At 36.9% G+C, this 22,230-nt stretch overlaps 1 protein-coding gene across 5 annotated transcripts in view; it reads right to left on the bottom strand.

Annotated features, from left to right (window-relative positions):
• The window catches only part of LOC128512848 (receptor-type tyrosine-protein phosphatase S-like), a 144,587-nt gene that overhangs the window by 46,477 nt on the left and 75,880 nt on the right, over positions 1-22,230 (bottom strand). For all 5 annotated transcript variants that reach the window (XM_053486304.1, XM_053486306.1, XM_053486307.1 and 2 more), the window contains 4 exons: positions 9,767-10,036; positions 8,904-9,485; positions 7,366-7,502; positions 5,753-5,897 (listed from right to left, as the gene is read on the bottom strand). In XM_053486304.1, the coding sequence (XP_053342279.1) occupies positions 5,753-5,897; positions 7,366-7,502; positions 8,904-9,485; positions 9,767-10,036 (1,134 nt within the window). The remainder of the gene's footprint in view (positions 1-5,752; positions 5,898-7,365; positions 7,503-8,903; positions 9,486-9,766; positions 10,037-22,230) is intronic.

Here is a 22,230-nt window from a genome sequence, read left to right as displayed (position 1 = left end):
CAATGTACACACTAAATCTTTTTGTTCTCCGCATTAGATTACTCGACCATATATTAATTTTCAATAAGCAATGATGATACTTGTCTTTTTCTATGAGGAAAATGTGAAAAATGATTTAGAACCCAAAAATGAGTAGTACTGACCTGCCACGCTTCATTTGTCTTTAAAAGAAATGCATTTTGTTTAATTTTTCAATTTTTGCTTCTAGTCCACAGATTAGATGCAAACATAAAAAGCAGACCTGTTTTACCACCCATGTGACACATTTTTTACATAAAGAAGAAAAAAATATAATTTAGCATGCAATAGCACACAAGTAGTAGTTGTGTTGTGCTGACTCTCAGCACAGCTGTGATAAAGGAGTAACGCGGGGTGCTGAAACCCGGCTTTAAACTTCTCCACAACCTCATTTCTGACCTGTCTGGTGTGTTCCTTGGGATTCATGATGCTTTTGGTTCACTAATGTTCTTTAACAAACCTCTGAGGGCTTCAGAAAACAGCTGTATTTATACTGAGATTAATTTACACACAGCTGGACTTTATTTACTAACTTACGTAGCTGACTTCTGAAGGCAGTTGGATCCACTGGATTTTCGTTAGGGGGTATCAGAGTAAAGAGGGATGAATACAAATGCACACCACACTTTTTAGATTTTTACTTGTAAAAAACATTCATCTTTTTTCTTCAAATTCACAATTACAGTATGTGCCACTTTGTGTTGGTCTATCATGTAAAAAGGCAATAAGACATTTACGTTTGTGGATGTAATGTAATAAAATGTGGGAAAATTTCAAGGGGTATGAATACTTTTGCAAGGCACTGTATAAGCTGTGCTGATATTCACTACAACCTCAACTTTAAGTGTGATATCGCTTTTATACAACAATTACACAAATGGCATTTATTATCAACAGACTATGATTAGGTTGTTTATTTAATCAGTTATTTTGCTCTCCTTCTGAGAATGGCAAAACGAACCAACTGCAACTTGTGGAGCTGGCGACTAACAGGTAGCAACCTGTTAGTGTAATTATCAGGCGTCAAGGAGAATAAACAATAGAGGTTATGGGCAAAAGATTTACTTTATAGTTCCACTTATTCTGCTTCAGAGTATCAGCTATCATCCAGGGTTTCAGAGGTGAATCCCAAATAACATTACAATGGAAAGTGCTATGTAGGGTTTACAATCCCCTTGTACTTGTTCCCCCACTGCAGTAAGTAGTCCCCTTGATCAGGGGTTAGAGAGGGATTTAGGATTCAGCCCTGTGCTAGAAGTTAGTTAGCTTTGCCATGAAAAAAACAGAGTTCAAAGATTGCTTGGAACGATAATGTACAGACTACCTTCTACAGCAGATTCAACATATACACAGAATGCTTTACTCATACTATGTGATGTAAACTATCCAGCCTGACATATACGTATAACTTGCTTTTTTAAACAGTTGTGGCCTTACACCAATTACTCATCCCCTCCTAGAAATCTTAACATTTCAACGTGTGAACTATGTGCTGCCACACCACATAGAATGACACTAATAGATGGCGTTAGTATGAATGGCAGCAGGGTTAATTTGGATCTTTGGTCTCTGTGATTGAGGGTAATTGCCTGAAAGCTCCACAGCTGAAGGCTGCGCTGATGGGTGAAGCAGCAGAAGCGAGGGACTTATTAGAAATAATGGGATCCGCGTCACGCAGTCATAATAATCAATAAAAGTGATAATGCTCTTTCTATGAACTGCCTGATCTCGCGTACACAGCGATGTGGCATGGCCAGTCATGTAATACAATAATTAAAACATGGCAATATAATTACATTTAGGGTATCAGTGATGACACACGAAATTAAGTAACGACAATGTATAATTGCTTTCAAAATGGTTAGTCTTGGAACAACATCTAAAGCACGCACACAGGATAATTAGGCTAAGTGTGGCTCCCATTGTGTATATGTTACAGGTCAACACTCTGCGGGCAGCCACCATGAGGGCAAAATCAAAAGAAGTCAGCTTTCAGCGCTGACCTGAGCTCGACATTTGATCGTCCCTTAAAAAGGCTTTATAAAAAGGTAAAATCAGTTAGGGGACTGCGAGACTACATGACTTATGGCATAATGATATGGATATTTGGATGTGCCTTCGAAAATTAAACCAGCATTTTATAAAAGGTCACCATCTTCTGAAATCTGCCTCCGAATGGTATCAGTGGACTACTTCATAATTATGACTTCCTTAAATGAAAGGCAAGAGTTCCATTCTTTAGAAATGCCATTTCCTTTTTAGAATCCTACAGTCTCGGATTTAGCAGCAATGAAGCTCGTGGCGATGTTTGCAGACGCTCAATATGTACTGACTCATCTCAGACAGTAAAAGTCAGAGTCAGAAAAAAAAATTGTCATACATTTCTAGCCAAGGGCAACATTTTAAAGCGAGGCAAATGAACAAGCAAAAAAAAAAAAAGAAAGATAAAATTATGTACTGAGGAGTCTATTTTTAAATAGTCTTCTATACCGTACTGCAAGTTTTAAATCATTACCAGGTTTTTATTTTACTTCTGAGACTCTAGGACGAAACATCAGCAGTGCGGATTCAATCCGCTCACATGTATTTGCTAGATAACGATTCCTGCAAGTAAAACGGTAGAATATGCATTCGCATGGGTGAAACAGGACGCTTATCTTGATCTGACAGCCTTCTCCTGGATCGTCTTGTAGATGAATTCTTCTTCAAGGTTATTGTAACGTAGGACAATCAGAACGATTGTGTCTCTGTCCTAGTCCTATCAAACTGATATAATGGCTTTGATAGCCAGTCATAACAGGCAGTGGGACTGCTGTGCTGCCAGACGTCTAGCTTTTAAGAACATGGTTTTGGAGACATTGAATATGAACGAAATAGCGCTTCCTTAGGTCTAAACAGCTGTATATGCACATCTGTCATTACAACCAACCTGGAAAGCACCAAAGCAACTTTCTAACTCACATCTGTGACACAGCTGTAATGTCCGCAACAATTAATACTTGAACTGAGATTTGCTCAATGAATGGTCTAACATTTTGTTTAGTTCCTAGCTAAAATGATTTCCCTTTTACTGTTCTGGAAATAAATTAAAGTGTATAAAAGCCTATTGAATCTGTACCCAAGACATTTTTCTCTTTTAGTTCAGACTTGACTTACTGGCATTCATGCTTGGACTTGGCACTACGCGTTCACAATATGGTCTTGGTCTCGACCAAGAGTTTGTAAAATTTTATCCCAGCAGGACTTTTTGCTTTTCAATATGTTGTGGGTACGTAAAATTGGCAACAGTTTAAAAGTAGGGACACCAATGGGATTAAATTAAATTACAATAACTTTGCCATGACACAGGCATATCATTGAACAAGCGACCCCAACACAATGTTGCAAATACTTTACAACTTTAAACCTATCAAATCCTAGCATTCTTTTTGATCTCTCATATGAAATATACTGTATCTATGTAACACTCACACTGCTGATTGTAGGCTTGTTTTTTTATTTTTTTATTTCTGGAACTAAGCCGATGGCCTGCGTGGGACTTGAACTCCGCTTGCTGCGTGCTTACCAATAGGCCACTAGGGAGCATGCTGCTGAGACTAGTAAATGCACATATATATTGCTTTGTCAAACAACAAGCATCACAAAATAACTGCTCTAAGGTGAAAAATAAATAAATAAAACAGACAAACTGCAATTTATCAAAACATAAGCAGCCAAAAAGACGAAAAAAAAAAACCTGTTCCGTGGAATCAGATGTTATGAAGTTTTATACAGTGTGGGAGCACTACATTACAGTATGGTCATTTGAGCGCTATAACGTACATCATGGTAATATTTCTTTTTTTTATGTGACAGGTTGCAAAGTGTCTTTTAAAATTTGGTTGTTTATGTAATAACCTCACCAACAACCTCATTTCCACTATCATATGTTCCACTCAGCATTCAGCACCACCAGTATAATAATCACCGGCCTGATCACCTCTCATCCTCTACACCTGTTTCTCACTGGTTCATTCCCTAAGTTAGATGGGATTTTATGTTTGAATGATTCATAGGTCATTATGTGGTTTAACAAACAAATAACATTCCTCTAAAGCTGCTCAGGTACAGGGACTGGACTGGAAATGAGAACCAAAAACTGGAGAACTATTCCTCAAGACTACATAAAAAATACAAGAAAGTCTAGGTGTTTGGAAACAAAATATGAAGAAATCAAGACATTTGAGGATAAAGTCAACATCTAGGATCAACCCTAATTCTGACATTGTGCTGATGTCACAGCATCATTACACCTACAGTATATGACATTATGGTTCCCGCTGTTGGATGTTTAGCTTTTCTTTTGCCATGTACAAAACATATTAAATTATTAGTGAAAATGCACAAATTAATCCAACTCAAGGTTTTCAGTCTCAATCTGAAACTTTGTCTTTTGTCTTGCTTTCATTTTAATGTGATCATGACCTGAAATTGAAGATGCGGTCGATTTAGTCACACTTTTCCACTGACTGTGTAAATCATCCGGAGTCTGTGCCTACTTCGGTATTTTCGGTCCACTGATGTAGTCCCTGTGCGCTTTAGAGTTGTCATCCTGTGTCACTGTTTTGCTGTACCAGGACAAGGTAACTTTAGAGCCTGAATACCGACTAAAAATCTGGTTTAATGCCAAGTTTGTCCAAGTGTGGGACATTGTACAATAAAGTGCTGCTACTAAAGGACACGCTATCACCAGGGGAAATAAAAAAGAGGCTTACCGTGAGTGGTGGTACTGTCATGCCATGTCAGTGCAGTTCTTCACTCGAGGTCTCAGGTCCCATCAGAGGCCAGACTGATTCTCACTTACCACTTTACCGGTTCTTCAGATGCTGTTACATTCAGTAAATTATCTTGGTCGTTTATATTTATATTTTTTTAAACATGACCTCATACTATCAAAATAGAAAGAAAAAAAAAAAGATAATTTGACGTCATTTGGTAAACCATGTTGTGCTGTATTAGAGCTAGCGGTTAAAAAAAAGGAGGGAATTAAGAATAGAAATGAAAATAAATATACAGTAAGGGAATAAGGGGAATAAGGGGAAAATGAAATGTAAACAAACAAAAATCCCATCCAGTCTGTTTGTGGCTTTTTGTATTGCAGGTAAATGCCAGAAAAATGCAGACACAAAGGCTACATAACATTCAAATGACAAATAAATGTGGCAGATATGAATAGAGAAGCTGCTTAATGAATAATGATGGATGATGATGATGGCTGGATAGATAGGCAACAGACAGATACGTAATATCTAGAAGACCCAGGCTAATTCTCTCAGGTGCTTGGTGGAATAGTGAGGCATGCATGCGTCTTCATGTTTCAGTTTCATGCAGACTGAGCAGAGCGACAAAATGGGGATAAATGAGAAAAATCCACAGCGCACTCCGGAAATTCCTCGTCAACCCAACACCCCATGTCTCACGTCTGTCAAAGTGCTTTTTTTTCATGATTAAAGTGTTTTTTGAGCTTAACAATATGCAAAAATCATCGAATAGCCATTTTTGGAGGTCACATGCATAATTCGTCTATACTGAACTACAGTAGAGGTCATACTGAAACTGATCTAGCCTACGTCAGCCATTTAACATCACAAAGAACAGAATGGAACATAAAGAGAAATGAGTATGTTCAGGGATGGGATCATTCCAGTTGATTAGAGCTGTACAATACAGTAGTTCTGATGAGACGTGGACATACTGGCTTGCGCAGTGCGGTGGAAGATCTCGTTGGTGAAGGCGCCAATGCCTTTGCTGGAAATGGCCGCCAGAGAGAAGGTGTACTCGGTGTTTGCTCGCAGACCCTCAACAACATACGAGGACTTGGGCTCGAAGCTTTTCTTCTCCTGTTAGTACAAAATAACCGACTTGTTAATAAAGATTTAGAAAGGGATGAATGAAAAAGGATAAAACTGAGAAAAAGAAGAGGAAGATACAACTTTAGATGCTGATTAACTCTCTCACTCACTCATCTTCTATACCACTTTATCCTGTATTCAGGGTCAAGGGGAGCTAGAGCCTATCCCAGGAGGCTTAGGGCACGAGGCAGGAGACACCCTGGACAGGGTGCCAATCCATCGCAGGGCACACACACACACACACACTCATTCATACTCACAGGCAATTTGGAAATGCCAATTAGCCTAACCTGCATGTCTTTGGAATGTGGGAGGAAACAGGAGTACCCGGAAGAACCCCACCAAGCACAGGGGAGAACATGCAAACTCCATGCACACAGAGATGGGAATCAAGAAGGAAAAACATTCAGCTTTTTATAATTAAAACTAAAATCAAGTTTTACTAATAGTGGTAAAAGCTTAACAAGTTTTCTCTCACAGGGCGCCACCATATTTTCAAAAGTGTTTATTATATACAGTAAAATCACACAAGGTGGTTGCTGCTTAAGTTCCTAGCTTGGAATGACCTCTTCTATGCACCTTTCCCTGATAGAGAATAAATTGCAGAATAATTTGACACCAATGTGATGTGATTTAAAAATTTAACATTATTGTTGTAGAATTTTACAATCTATGTTCAGGTCAAACCGGGACTTTTTAATTGCAGCGAATAACAAAATACAATTATCATACTGTAGTAAAACTCCATTTATTTTTCTATACGGTCCCCTGCTACATTAATGCACTTATCCCATCGTTTCACTAGTGCTTGGATACCATCAAGATAGAAAGTTTTTTCAGAACACCAGAGCCACAATTGGACTGCCTGCTTCACATATAAAATGCTGGCCTCCCAGGAACTCCCTTAATGACTCAAACATGTGGAAATGGCTTGGAGCTATAGGAGATGTGGCAATAACTTCTACAAGTTCCTGTAATGTGCTAGTGGTGTTTGTGAATGATTGTGTGTACAGCTCAGACAGATGGTTCTCTTACACAGGATGGTGACAAGTCATCCATCGATTTTCAAGGATCAGCTGAATGTTTACAAAAAACGACTGCAGTGGGTTCCAAGCCACCTTGGCTGGGATTATCATTCACGGATGTATGGCCTTCTTTAAAACGTTTAAACCATCCGAATGTTTTACGTTGATTAAGAGTCTCATGCTCATGCTGTACTGTGCTTGAAGTCTTCTATAATTTTTTTGCCCAGTCTGTCTTAAACACACCTCATACAGTACTCAATATTTGTTTATTAAAGTGTTCAAAAAAATACAATTATGTTCTTATTCTAGGCATTTTGAAAATAAATATGCAATATATCAGATACAATTTAGTAACATGCCTCTAGCTGCTTCGGAAACTTCTAAAGAGCCCATACCCAAGTCGTAATAACTGTAAAAATCAGATGCCTCACCTGTGCACCATGCTTGGCAGCTCTGTAAATGAGCTCATAGCTCTTGATGGGCTCTTTGGAGAAAGGCGGATCCCACATCAGCTCGATGCTCGTATCTCTCACTTTGCCCACCCGGAACTTCCCCGGCTGGCCTGGGACTAAAACAGTGGTTATAAATAAATGATGCAAATTAATATGGCATAAAAAAATGATTGAATTACAAAGCCGTTTGTGATGAGCTCCAGTGGAACATAAAAAAGTGGCTTAAAGTGCAACAACGCTAAAAGGTTTTCCCAAGGTGAGAATTTCTGCTTGGCTTAGCTTCATTTCTCTAATAAGCATTTGAAAAGTCAAGTTTAAAAGACACTTATATCAGGTTTGAGCAACAATTTAATTAAAAGTGCATAAAATGACAGATCAGATAAGACCAGTCTCTCTGACTTTCCGACCATCTCCATTTTATTTTTACTCACAGACACATACCTGTCATCAAAAGAATTCCCACACAGTGGGTTTGATACAGTATGTCCACAAATCTAGTTTATGTCACTAGTAATAAAGATAAGGAAACAATTACTCAAGGGTTCTTTGGAGATTTTCTTTGAAGATTTACTGGATCCTTTCTGTTTCCCATTCAACTTGAACTCATTTAATAAATCCCTCAAAGCTAAGACAGTCATTTTAGAATAAATTTGATCATTTTATATCTAAAAAGTCAAAACTTATTATTTGGGTCACTTTGTTGCTTACATTAGTAGGGAACTGAGTGTTAGTGTTAAAGTGGCATTCTGTAAAAGAAATGCTCTTCCATGAAACTTGAATATGCTTATATTGAAAAATGTATAATGTGCTGACCAATTTTGGTGCAAATTTGTTGGACACGGTTGCATTTTTATATTATGAATAATAGAGATGGGGGGGGGGATCGATTCAGTTATGCATTGTGGTTCTTTTTTGTGGGAATTCATATATATATATATATATATATATATATATATATATATATATATATATATATAATTTACTTACTCACTCACTCATTCAACATCTACAGCTTAATCAGGGTCGCAGGGGGCCTGGAGCCTATCCCAGGAGATTGAGGCAGGGTATTGTACACCCTGGACAGGGTGCTTATCCATCGCAAGGCACACGCACTTACATACTACAAGAAATTTGGGATTTAGCCTAATCTGCATGTCTTTGGACTGTGGAAGGAAACCGGAATACCCAGAGGAAACTCACCGAGCATGGGGAGAACCTGCAAACTCCATGCACACAGAGGCGGGAATTGAACCTAACTGGGAATTAAACAAGGACCCTGGAGGTGATTGTTCCACCAGTTTTTTTTATGGATTATTTTAAAATTTGTATATGTTTAAATTTGAGGGGATTTGCATTTGCTTTTGTTGCTATTCCTTTATAATCCTATAGGTGATGCCATCTAAAGTATTCACACATTGGCACACTCCTGTGTGGTATAAGTTAATATCATATCGTTATCATCTTATTACTATTTCAAAATAAAAAACAGAGATTAAAGTTGTAAAGTTTTTACTTACCCCCAGGAAGCACTTTAACGTGCACCGAGTCAGAGAAGGGTCCATCTCCTACAGAAGTAAAAGCAAGCACACGGATGGTATAGGTCTCTGATGGAGCCAGGCTCTGGATGGTGGTGATCACACTATCCTGAACATTATGGATCTTCCAGTTGCTCATTGGCTGCGAGGGATCCATGGTGTAGTAAACTCGATAGCCCTTTATCTGGCCATTGGGTTCTTCAGGCTCCTCCCACCTGACAGTCACTGCACTGGGTGAGATTATTTGAGCCTGGACATTCCGAGGCGGGCTGGCAGGTGCCTGCTCCCCGGTCCTAGCCTCCACCTTGTTGCTGGGCGGGCCTTGACCAATGGTGTTAAACGCAGAGACACGGATCTCGTACTCAGTGTTGGGGTAGAGGCCACCAATACTGTAGCGTGTTGTCGTGATGCTGTCCACCGTCTCGAACTTGCTATCGGGTGATTTTGCTCGGTACTGGATGATATAATAGGACACGGGGTCAGGGTTTCCAGAGTCCCAGGTGATGGTGATGCTTGTGGCAGTTGTCTCTGTCACAATGGGGGTCCCGGGGGCTCTGGGTAATGCTAGGACCAAAAGATTTGATTTTTTTTTTTCAATGTGAAGGTGAATGAGAAAAAAATGGTAAAAAGATACGAAGACACGAGACATAAAGACATGTAAATATCTAATGTAAAATATGCATTGCCATCAAAATCAAAAGATAACAGATGGTATCGCTCAGTTTGACCAATTAAAAGAAAAGTTCTCGATTTACAGACTTTCATCAAACTATAAATACTAGTCGTGACTTGTCAGAACTGCCAGACGAAAAACAGGAATCAGTCTACGAAAACATATTGCTTACATTTAACGATGACCTGAGCCACAGCTTCTATAATCCCCAGGCTGCTCATGGCCACGCAGGTGTAGTTGGCTGACTCACGGACGCCGTTCAGCTCCAGAACATTCCGGCCGACCGGCATCTCGTCTTCGGGCGTAAGGTCTTCAGAGTTCAGCATCCATTTCACGTAGGGCATGGGGGAACCCACTGCTACACATGTGATATTTACACTTCCTCCTGGCATGATCTCGTGACTCGAGGGCAGGATGGTGAAACGAGGCGGAACTCGGCGAACTGCGGCAGAAAACGAAACAGAAGAACAGACAGAGATAACAATAATGGCAAAGGAACATGTTGGGCTTACAGTTACAGTATGTTCAGGTAGATACAACGGAGGAGTTGGACATTAGAATTGACAGGAAAGGCACATCTATAAGGTTTTACTGCAAAAAATAAAAGGTATGGTATGAGACGACACGATATAGGGATGTAAAAAAGTCTGGAGTTTATATTCTTAAAGCAAATAAAATGTCCCCAAACCTAAATTCTGAAAAATGCAGGTCAGAGTGGGTCCAGTTTAGGTAGCAGTAACAAGGCATTCGTTAGCATCATGAATTTAGACTTTAACAAGACACTAAGTAAGTTACATATGGGAAATTTCAAGAGAGAAAACTAAATGCAAATCTTAAAAAACACAAACATAAAATGTTAACACTAGAGGTTTCTTTCTTGCTGGCAATTTTTTTCACCCTGGCGACATTTTAGAATAACACTGCACTGCCATTAGCAACTCAGCCAGGAGCGAGTGGGAATAATAATGCAGCATATTTCTTTTTAACAGTCGCCCTGTTCCAGTGAGCTTTAATTTCACCGAACAGCCCTGTTCGGCATCAGCTTTTGCAGCCGATCTGAAATGCCCTCGGCTTCCCCGCGGCTTCGTCGCACAATGACAAATTTAAATGGGATTTTTGTGCGGCTTCAGGGCCGGCCTCGATCCAATGGGGCCCTTTCAAGATCAGACATAGCTTGGATCGATACGAGCTGTTATTGATCTCGTGGCCAGTTTGGTTTGGGCTGTGCTCATCTATTGAGCTCGTCAGATATGGATCTGCACAAACTGTATGTGGGAGAAGGACAACATGGGCTGCTTGGTATAATGGGAATGTTTGAATTTTAGAAAGGAAAGAAACTTGAGTAGGTTAGTGTGTTTGGCACGTTTAACAACTAGCCTATATATTAACAAGCACAATCTATATTCTAAGTAGATCTGAGTAGTATTATTTAATATGTTTCATTGCAAAAATATCAAGAAACATCCCAAAAAAAAACCATCACACTTAATGTCAACCTGTCTGAATATTTCAATTACACAGTCTGCATTGAAACTGAAGTTCTGCGGCTTCCTTTTACAAAGATGAAAATATTCATGCTGTTTCCTTATTGGTATCAACTAGATAAAATATTTAAATTGCATAAATGCAAAAGAAAGAAAAAAAACTGTATTGTGCTACCTCTTTTGGTCCAGGAGTAACAAAAATACACATGGTTTTTTCTCACAAATTCCCGCGAAACAACAATTCTGCTAGTAAACTCCAACTTGCTATAATCTTTTATAACGTATCATGTTCTGTCTAAAAATATTGACCCCCTGATCTCTGATTTATATTATTGTTTTTTTCGTTTTTGTTTGCCGATTAAACTATGACGTGCACACTGTATTATAAAAATCCATGTGAATGATGTGGCATGACCGGTTGACTAAGCTTAGCTTATACTGTATGAGCATCAATGAACTGGGGAGACCCTTACTCTTTAATACTCTGCTTATGTATACACCTTGTGCTATGCTCCACACGTGTTAGACACGAGATGCAAACACACTACGAGGCAACAAAGCTCCTGCTGTCAATGCTATTCAAAAGGAAAACTGTCTTTACTCTTTCCTGGCAGATCTAGCTCAGTCTGAATAAGTAAATAAATAAATAAACAGATTAAATAAATAAGTGATGAGAGAACAAAAGCAGAAGAGGGGGAAAAAAAGTTATGGTAATGCACTATGTGCCAATTCCTCACACAGGGGAAGAGAGATGGAATGCATTGAAAGGAGACAGATATTCAGAAAATAAAAGATTTTCAGGAAAGAGGAGTGTAAGATTGTAGGTGTGTGTGTGTCTGAGAAAGAGTAAGTGAGTGAACAGCCATAGAGAAGAAAATATGCCAAGACACATTCTAGGCATTCAACACTACTTAGTGGATTGATGAGGCAACCAGGTAACTGTCAGATTTATTTGGAGCAGATCAAGTATCTAGAGTATTAAAGATTTCGTAATCCGTGCTCATGGCACAGGGGGGACGGAAAGCAAATATGAAAAGACTCGTGAGAGTGTTATGGAGCTACCAAACCTGATAGATAAAAAAAAGAAAGTAGGAAGCAAGAACTAGGGCATACAACTGAGAACTGTATTTTAGACCTAAAATTGATTTCTCGCCAATCGCTTTAAGAGGAATGCCTGGAGAGCTGCTCGTTCATCATCTGGAAGCAGCACAATACATACAATCATACGGGGACAGGTTAAGAGTTTCGGTTAATGTTCACATCAAACATCAAAATGGAGCAAAATGTAACCTCGAACTGAAAATTGGAAAAATGTCACTCTGTCATGTCCTATTCGAGTGACCTTGTGTCCACTGTCGCCTCAGATTTCTGTTCTTGGCTGACAGGAATGAAACCTGATGTACTGTAGTCTTCTGCTGTTGTAGCCTTTCCACTTAAGTGTGCAAACTTTTTGTGCCTTCTGAGACGCTTTCCTGCTAACTTCATGTGCAAAGAGTGGTTATCTGAGTAGATTTCCTGTCAGCCTGACCCTGTTTTAGCTGTTTCCTTCTGATTCTTTTTATCAAATAAAACTTTTCTGCCTTCTTGGGACGTTTTTGGTTTTTCGCTGCATTCGGTAAAACTCTACTCTTGTGTGTGTGAAAATCAGCACTTTTGGAATATTACCTCAAGCTTTTCACCTGTATCTGCATGACTTATGCTGTGCTCTGCTGCCGCACTAATGGCTGACTGGATAATTGCATAAATATATAGGAGTACGGGTGTTCTTATCAACGTAGCTCTAAAGTCTATTACCATATTCCTGAAAATGTCTATAATTATATCTATTAAATAATAAAACCTTATTTAACAATTCAACCACCCTCCAATATAATAGCCCTAGTGCAATTACATGACAAGATCTTGCCTTAAGATATTTCATAAAAAGTGATTAAAACTCAGGAAGTGCCACTTTGAGCCATAATACACTACCTGCTGTATTTGGTGTAACATTAAATTTAATAAAGCAGTTCGAGCCCAGGTTCTTGTTTCTTGGGAGTAGGGTTTGCAAGAGGCGAGCCAGGTCTCTGAGCAAAGCACGTATTTGATTTCGTGGCTTACGGGGGATTCACTACTCAGGATCATGTTTTAAATGGCAGCTTTGGCCTCAGGGAGAATATAAGCCCGTAAGACTAGCGAGGAACACAAATATATCAGCTTCAGGTTAAGCTATTCAGCTCAGGCTTTTCTGCCAGGCAATCAGGTCACCAGCTTTATGGAGATTAGAGAAAAAAAAAAATAGAAAAAAAAAAAGTGAATGTCGGTTACAGATGACGCTCATGAAGTATCTACACCGGTGGGAATGCGAATGCAGATGCTAAGGTTGACTTTCAAGCATTTGAGTCTTTTTGCTGAACCGTATCTTGGTATGGATGCTACAGTTTGCAGAATATTCAAACGTTCACAATCATAATTACATTTCAGTTTTCATACTTCGGTTTTTGCATGCGCCTTAAGGATACCCAGAATTGGACAACAAAATACGACAAACAACAAATGTTAAGCCTAAAATGTCTTGATTGAAAATGGGTGATCATAAAGAATAGGGGTGCATGCATGGCTATGAATCATCAGCGGAAGCATATTTAGACAGAGCTCACAGCACTGCGCCAAAAAGCAAGCAGCATTCACAGCATGCAGCGTTCAATCCAGGCTGTTTCCAATTCAGTCTCGCAAATGCAGAAAGCACTGAGAAAACATTGAAAAGAACTAGTTTTGAATATAGGCTAATGACATGATTACCATATCTTCATAGCACACTGATGTATAAACACAAGAACAGCCATGATAGTATTTAGCAGAGCTGCTTCTAATGCATTTTTTAAACTGTTTATAATAAAGAGCATTGGTTTGACTAGCCAGCCGTCTAGACGTGACAAAAATCCACTTCTGCATTAGGCAAACATTGGAATCAATGTTTATTTTTTTATTTTATTTTTTTTTACTGTCAAAATGATAAAAGCCCTGCTGTCTGCTATTTGAACTATTTAGCGGAATGTAATTTGGCCTTGTAAATCAGACGCATTAAAACCGAATTCTCATCTTTGCTCTCGTCCTGATCCATGTTGAAAACTACCACGGGTTATTGGCTTATAATTTTACAGCCTTCATAAGTGCAGCAATAAAGCACTAGCTTTCAAACAAGAGCCGGGGTTAAGGCCAAAGGGCGGCCATTTTCTAGACAGCTGGAGGAGACGGCGGGAGACTGTCTGTGCCGCATCCAAATGGCTCCGTATTGCTGGCCTGTCATATCTGCCCTCATCCCCAAGATCGCTTCTCGACAATGATCTAAGATCAATTGGTAAGATTTTGTGGTAATAATTGATTTTTAAATTTTTTTTTTTAGCTAATTCCTGTATGACTAAGTAAGTGGTACAGTATATATATCAGTGTTCAGGGGGAAAAAAATCACATACTTCTTTCATGTATATTGAAAGAAAAAAAAACATAGTACTGTTTTCCTAGGATTTTTTTACCTTTAGGATTTGATGTTTAAAATCCTGAAAAGGTTTCTTACGGTGTCATCATTTGTACCAGCATTGCAAAATATTGCTTTAAATAGAAATAATATTCGCCTCAATACCAATTACTCTCTGAGGACATGATTGGTATAGAAATAGCAGGCCCCCCAGTAAGAAAATTCTGGATGTGCATAAGAAGGGTAAACTCAAGCAACCTTTAAAAAGACCAGCGATCTAAGAAGACACTTCCATCTGATTCAAAGGTGACAGACGCATAGAATGTGTAACATCGTTTTGTTTAGTTTTTTTACACCTTACGCTCCCTATAGAAAGATTATCATGCCCTGTGGGTTGGCTGTGTCTGCTTTTGCATAGCACTGTAAGCCACTTTAATGCTTACTTCATACAAGAGAATTGGATCGACTTAAGTGAGGAATAACACAATGTGGCATACTGATAAAGGGGGTGTGAAATTTTCTCTTCTTTATTAGCAAAGACTTTGTACTTTTTATCCATTCATAGTTTTATTTAATAATATAGAACATTTAGATGGTTATCAGGAGTGAGGGCATTGTGGCTCAGACGTTTGAGGCTTTGGGTTGCTGATCAGAGAGTCAAAATAATTTTATTTCCTAATGGATTTCTTTTATTCTTATTTATTTATGTGTAAGTGTAAGCTTTTATTTTTTAAGGTCACTGGCAGTCGTAAAAGCATTTCACTGCGTATCGTACTGTGCCTTTGAATGTGAGGAAGGGCAACCGGCATAAAAGTTGTGCCAATAACGCCTGGATCAAATTATCCAATGTAGGGACTCCTATATATATATATATATAAAACCAGAAACATAGCAGCAAGTGTAAAATTAACAGAAGACATTACTTCGCTAGCCTATCTTTATTTTCTTAAAAATAGCATCGTCACCCCTTTTTTATATTTGTTAAATAACATCTTTAGTTTAAATGATTATTTATTGTTATTATTATTATAAAAATGTTTTACCCCTATATGTGTATATATATATATATATATATATATATATATATATTCTATATTTGTTGAATAACATCTTTAGTTTAAATGATGATTCATTGTTATTATATAATTTTTTTTACTAATTTGGTATTAGATTTAGCATGTTTAGTGATACTAGTCCCTATATGCGAGTTGTTACTACAGCAACAATAAAATACTTTATTAAAATTTATTAAAACAAATATGTAAATTGCTTTGAAGCACTGTCTTATTCTCTATATGTTAACACTGTGATGAACACTGTGACAATAAAAAAGTTAAAAGCTTGTTTTTCTTTGAAAAATATATATTTAAAAAAAGAATGAACATGTCCGAGCATGCTCTACAAAAAGGAACACTCAGAACCACAACCCAATTATAAACATGTCCCAACTGTGAGCCAACAAAGTCCTGAGGTCATCTCATACAGAAATGAAGAAGTAACAAAGAACTAAAATAAAATAAGATATTCTAGCTAGGATTTAAGTTTTTTCAGCAGCTTTCAAAGGTTATAATCCCTATTGATATCTTAATCCTTGCTGAAAGCATAGTAATCCTATTTCATAATGCATACTCAAGGTGAGAACTTTTTAAGAGGCGGTCGCTTGCAGTGATGACACGTTTTTGGAATATTCCTCACTCCTAGAGACTTACATTAGCATAATTTGTCAGAACCCTTTCAGCATCAGGAGATTAATGTGTCAGATTAGCCAGCATAAGATTATGAAAGTTGTTGCCAACTTTAGCTATTACTGTAGATTACAGCCACTGCAAACTAACATGATGAACAGGTTTACTTCAGACGGATTTCTTAATAAGCATTTAGACTATAATAATTCAGCTGGATTCAACAAGGTACCAAAAAGTCATGAATCAATATGTTTGATTTGCTTTAACACATATCCTGTTATAAATGTAGGAAATTTAGCTATGAATCAGGAAATTAAATCCTCTCACCAGTGCCTTGCGGTGATTTTCTTATTTCTATCTAATTCATTTGACCCCAATAACATCATATTAATTTATACACTACAGCTACATTATATTACCCTATTACCAGGTTACTATATACTAATACAGTTCATGAAATGTTGATTAATGTTTTACACATCTCTTACCACTACAACTGTATGTTGTACACTTCATAATTATATGTGCTTAGTATATCAATACCATTAGTGATTCTGAAAGTTAATAAAAAAAAAAAAAAAGAGAGTTTTCTACCCTGTAGTTTAGCTAACTGTACTTCTAACTGTACTTTACACCACGGTTAAACTAGCTGTTCTTTAAGCTGTTGGTTTAAATATTCTTTACTCTGTTGTTAAACTTGATGTTTTCTATTTTTTGTTTTACTAGCTGTGCTTTACACTGTAGTTTCAATATAGTTCTTTACACAATCATTTAGATGGCTGTTCTCTACATTCTGGGTTAGCTACTGTAGCTGTTCTCTGTACAATCATTTAGCTAGCTGTTAGTTTGTAGTAGACTATAGTTTAGCTAGCTGCTTGCTACCATGTGTTTTAGCTAGCTCTAAGTTTTAGCTAGTTCTGCTCTACACAGATAGTTTTCTCTTCACTATAGTTTAACTAGCTGTTCTTTACACAGTAACTTATCTAGCTGTTTATTCCACTGTATTGTAGTTAGCTGGTCTTTATACTGCTTTAGTTAGCTGTTTGATACACTGTAGTGTAGCTAGTTGTTTAGCTAGCTATTCTCTTCACTGTGATTTAGCTAGCTGCTCTCTACATTGTAGTTTAACTAGATGATCTTTACACTGTACTTTAGCTAGATGTTTACAATGTTGTACAATTTAGCTTGGTCATTTGTTCTCTACACTGTATTTTAAATAGCTACTCTATTCTCAACACTGTTATTTAGCTAGTTGTTTAGCCAGCTATATTATTATCTACAATGTATATAGCTACTGCTGCAGTAGCTGTTCTTTACACTGTGCTTTAGCTAATTGTTCTCTACAATGTATACTAGCTAGCTGTTTTTTTTTTAACATTTTTTAGTCCAGGTGGTCTTCACATTTACCTTTTCTACATTTTTCATTTTCTACACTGTGGTTTATCTGTACACTGTAGATTAATTAGCTGCTACATTGTGGTTTAAAAAAATTAAAAGCCACTAAATTCTGTCCAGTGCATTCAGTGGTTAAAGCAAGACAACCCTTCTTGCCTTATATCATAGCTGACTAACTTAGTATTCTTGACAGGTTTTGCTTTATTAAAGTCTGATGAATTCACAACAATGTGAATTTTATTCATATCACTCATATCACTTTTATTATAACAGGCACATTGGGCGGCAAGACCAAACTTCATATTACTGCACATAATAACAGCAATGCTGTTAAGGCATACTACTAAGATTGTATTTTAAGGTTGGGGACAGGCCTTGAATTTAATGTGAATGTGTGCAGTCATAGTCATGAGCAACACAACCGTACTACCAAAGAGAGCAAAATTCTAAATACTTGTAACCTGTGTTCAGTAACAGAGAATATGTAAAAATTATTTATAACTGAGAGCGATATGCAGAAATGAAAACATTATAAAAACAGCTGGGTGCACTTTTATGTCACATTTCTACAATATGTTTTTTTACATAATTTTCTAAAAAAAAAATTTTTTTAATTTCTACAAATATTTGCCCCTCTATTCATGCAACAACATCCTAAGCATGTGCTGGTGTTTCATGTTTATGAATATTCTTATGCCTCTTACAGTAGGCACTTTGAATTTCCTAAAACTATAAATGGCCTAAAACTGAAGGTTGATGTTTAAAGCGCTGTTCGTGCAATAATAATACTTATACAAGTAGCCATGAGACATGCGTCATATGACCATATGGGATTTCTCTTGATCAACCGACCAAATCCAATTATATGGATCTATATTAGTATGAAAAATATCATACAACTGAGTGTTAATAATTAGTAAGCCACACACACTCATACTCAAACCACGAGAACACACAAAAAGCCAAGCAACACGCACAGACAAGCAAGCCCAATGATATAAATGGACTGAAAAACAGCAAAAAATTTGCACGAGCAGACGAGACACGACACAAGCTCCAAAAATAACATGGCATTATAGAAGTGCAGAGACATGTCATGGACAGCGTGAAGCAACGAGATGACACTCAAAGACACTCATCAATAAGCTTCTTCTGTTCAGGCATGCAAGCATTCGCACATTCTCCCATCATGCACAAACTTCGGAATATTTCCAATTGCTGGGTTTCCATGGCAATGCGTGCAGCGAGAGAGAAAGAGAGAGAGAGAAAGAGAGAGAATGGCAAAAGGAGGTCTTCTGATAGGAAGGGCTTTTGCAAACAAGAAAAATATCCCACAATGCAATGCAAGAGGTTAACAAAACCCTATGTAAATACAGGCGGATATATTTATCAGATTTGTTTGTATTTGAGACACATGATCTGGCATTGGTAACACTATCAAATATCTAGTGCTTAATATTTTCCTATAGTCTTTATGTCTTGTTTAATTTTGTCCGAATGAGAACGTAAAAAAAAGCCAAAAAAGAGAGAAAAGAACCAAAAACACACCAACCTTCTCGCAGCTCTGAGGGGTGTAAGGGGGGTTGATGCAGAACACAATGACATGAGGAGCCGAGAAGAAAACCAGGAAAACACAGAAAGAGAGTAAAAAAGGCCACCGCAAATCGACTTTCAACCTGCCACATTCCTGTCCTCCTCCGACCATCTCACTGCTTACCTGTTTCTCTCAAGTCATTTTCTTTTAGATTCTTTAAAAGCATTTTATCATTACATCTAAACCAATAACAACCAGTACTTATTTTAGTACATTTTTGTGGCAGTAATATGAAAATATAACAGCCCTGGCTTTTAAGGTCTTGCTCTGCTCTGACAGTAAACAAAAATTGACCTTTGTTGAGAAAAAAGAAATGAAAAGAAAATATAAAAAGCAAACCAAGGACACTAAGTCACAATGCAAAGAATCTTATTTTTAGAGACAGTTTTAAGGCACATGTATTACACCATAATATTTATTAAATTCATGCTTAGCATTAAGGATATCCAGAACAAGTCAGTAATTATGATTAGTTAGAAACAAAGAAGGACATAAATATAAAACAATAAGGCCAAGTTATTAGAGTTATTAGTTAGCATAGTTAGTATTAATCATGCAAAAAACATCAAGTTATTTTAGCTTTTCACGAAACATTACATCTTACTGTCTGCTTAATATACAGAATGAACAGTTTGACAGCAAAACGTGACAAATGCCATTATTGGACTTGTACTCGTTTTCGCTAATTATTATTCTTTGACACACAAGGTTGTCTAAAACAAAATTGTTTAATTTAAAAAGGACTATTTAACCTTATTTTGGACATCAGCACTTAACTTTTACTTTCCTAAAAATATACTGTTAAACTTTGAAGACATGTAAATTTGGTGTACTGAAGTTTCTGTATTATTTATTCCCATGAACTTCAACAATATTTGTAATTGATAGATTTTGTCTGCAACAAAATTTTCCTTGATCTAATTCCCTGCCAATGCATGCTGTTTGTCTCAATCAAAGTTTCATATTACACTTGTATACTTTGGTTTATGGTTTATTAATTGTGACTGGACTAGAGGAGGTTCAGTTATAGATTAAACAATTATAACAATATTTTGGCACTGTTTTTTTAACACCCTTGTGACTCAAAGAAAACCTGCACTAAATATTTTCCATCCATTTGCAATCATTCTTGTTTCTTAAAAAAAAAAAGGTCTCAAAACTGCAACAATGGAGGTGCTTTGTTGTTAAACTGTTCATATGAATTTATCAGATTTTGCTCAGATGGATAGTGTATGGATCTAGATGGGATGTTCAACAGCAGTGGTGCATCATAATACACCATCATACTGTATAGAGCTATTCTGAGAGAGTAAGTCACCTAAAGAGAGGCAAATGACAAAACAGAAATGTAGCAGGGGCACAGGCAGGGGTTTAAAAAGGACATGAAAGTAGGCAATAAAATACAAACAGTTTCTTAAAAAAAAAATAAAGGGAAAAAAGTTAAGCAAAGGCAAAGGGAAGAAATTATACTAAAGTGTATTGAAGTATACCAGAGACTTGTCTAAAAAAGAGCGAGTTTAGGTCAGAAAGAGTAATAGCACCATTCTGATGGCTTGGATCAATACCAGAACAAAATAATGGCTTGGGTATCAGAGAGAAAAAAAATTAATTTGATCGGTATACTTGGAACATGTATGGCATGAAATATTTGAGAAACATTTAGAAACTACAAACAGTGAACTATTTAACAAAACAAATGTGAGTTCTGCTTTCATACTATCATGTGTGTGTTAATGTTTCACAGTAAAGGACCTTGCCTCAATCAAAGTTTAGCTGGCTATATTTTTATATTACACTTGTATACTTAAAATACCACAAACACAACTGCTGGATGGTGTATTAATTGTTCTTTATATGTGATTTGACACATATAAAGAAATAGTTTTGTATGTACTGTAATGCTACTAATGTTTTATAAAAAAAATAAACTAAAGCTTATTTGTTTTGTTTTTTTTAGTTAGTTTTTTAGTTAGTTTTTTAGTGAATAGTATCTGCTACTAAATATTTCGGTATGAGTAAAAAGAAAAAGTAGTATTGTGCCAACCTTGTGATTTGGCAAAGAAAACACTACCTATTTTATCTTTTTTTTTTTTTTAAGTTTTAAAAAATCCATTAATTTAAAGGTCATTGAATTGTTTAAATTTAATTTAATATATGAATGTCATATGTAGATTTAATACCATTAACACTGGATAGATAAAAAAGGGAAAAAAGGTATGTTAATTACCTAAATTTAAAGATGTGACAGAAAATGAAGAACACTCCAACAAAATTGGGAATAACGATTAATTAACAAAGACATTTTTACACATTTCAGTTTGCTAACAATCTTTAAAATTCATACCACAGCAGGCTTGTATTTGCACCAATTGCGACCGAAATACATCACCAATTAGGTCACGTAGATTGGATTTATGGGCAAATATAAATCTTAGTCTTGGATTATTGAAGGTTTTTACCAGGGAATCTTGGTAACTCAGAACTTAAAATAAAATTTTAATGAAGCTTGTTTCTATGCTTGTGTGTCTGCTGATTGGACTTTGCATGTGTTTCACTGTAACCCACATGGATAAAGGCTTTAAGAAACATGAGCGGTGCTAATCTTCCATGACAGGCTGTGCACCGCGCTGCCACGTTCACCCTCTACTTAGCCAAATACGCACTCACCGTTTCCCCTCTCTCTGTTAAATTAACAGAAGCACTTTCTGCACTGTTACGCCTCAAACAGCTCACAGTGTTTAGCCCAACAGCAAATATCACTAATTAAGTTTAGCGCAGCAATTACAGGCCAACAAACCCAATTCATTTCTCATAAATTAGCTTCTTTTAATGATTTAAGCATCAGATTGGGAATTGACAGCGATAAACAATAAGCCTGTGCTCAGAAAATGAGAACTACAATAATTAAATATTAGGTTGCAGGTTAAATTAAATGTAAGCATTTCTTTCTTTATGTACTGTCCTATTTATTTATTTACACTGTACTGTATATGACATATAACATTTACCTGTTTTATGCAT

The sequence above is a fragment of the Clarias gariepinus genome, chromosome 25, assembly GCF_024256425.1.
Source record: "Clarias gariepinus isolate MV-2021 ecotype Netherlands chromosome 25, CGAR_prim_01v2, whole genome shotgun sequence".
NCBI lineage: Eukaryota > Metazoa > Chordata > Actinopteri > Siluriformes > Clariidae > Clarias > Clarias gariepinus.
The sequence above is the reverse complement of the archived record's forward strand: the minus strand, read 5'-3'. Positions and strand labels throughout refer to the sequence as shown.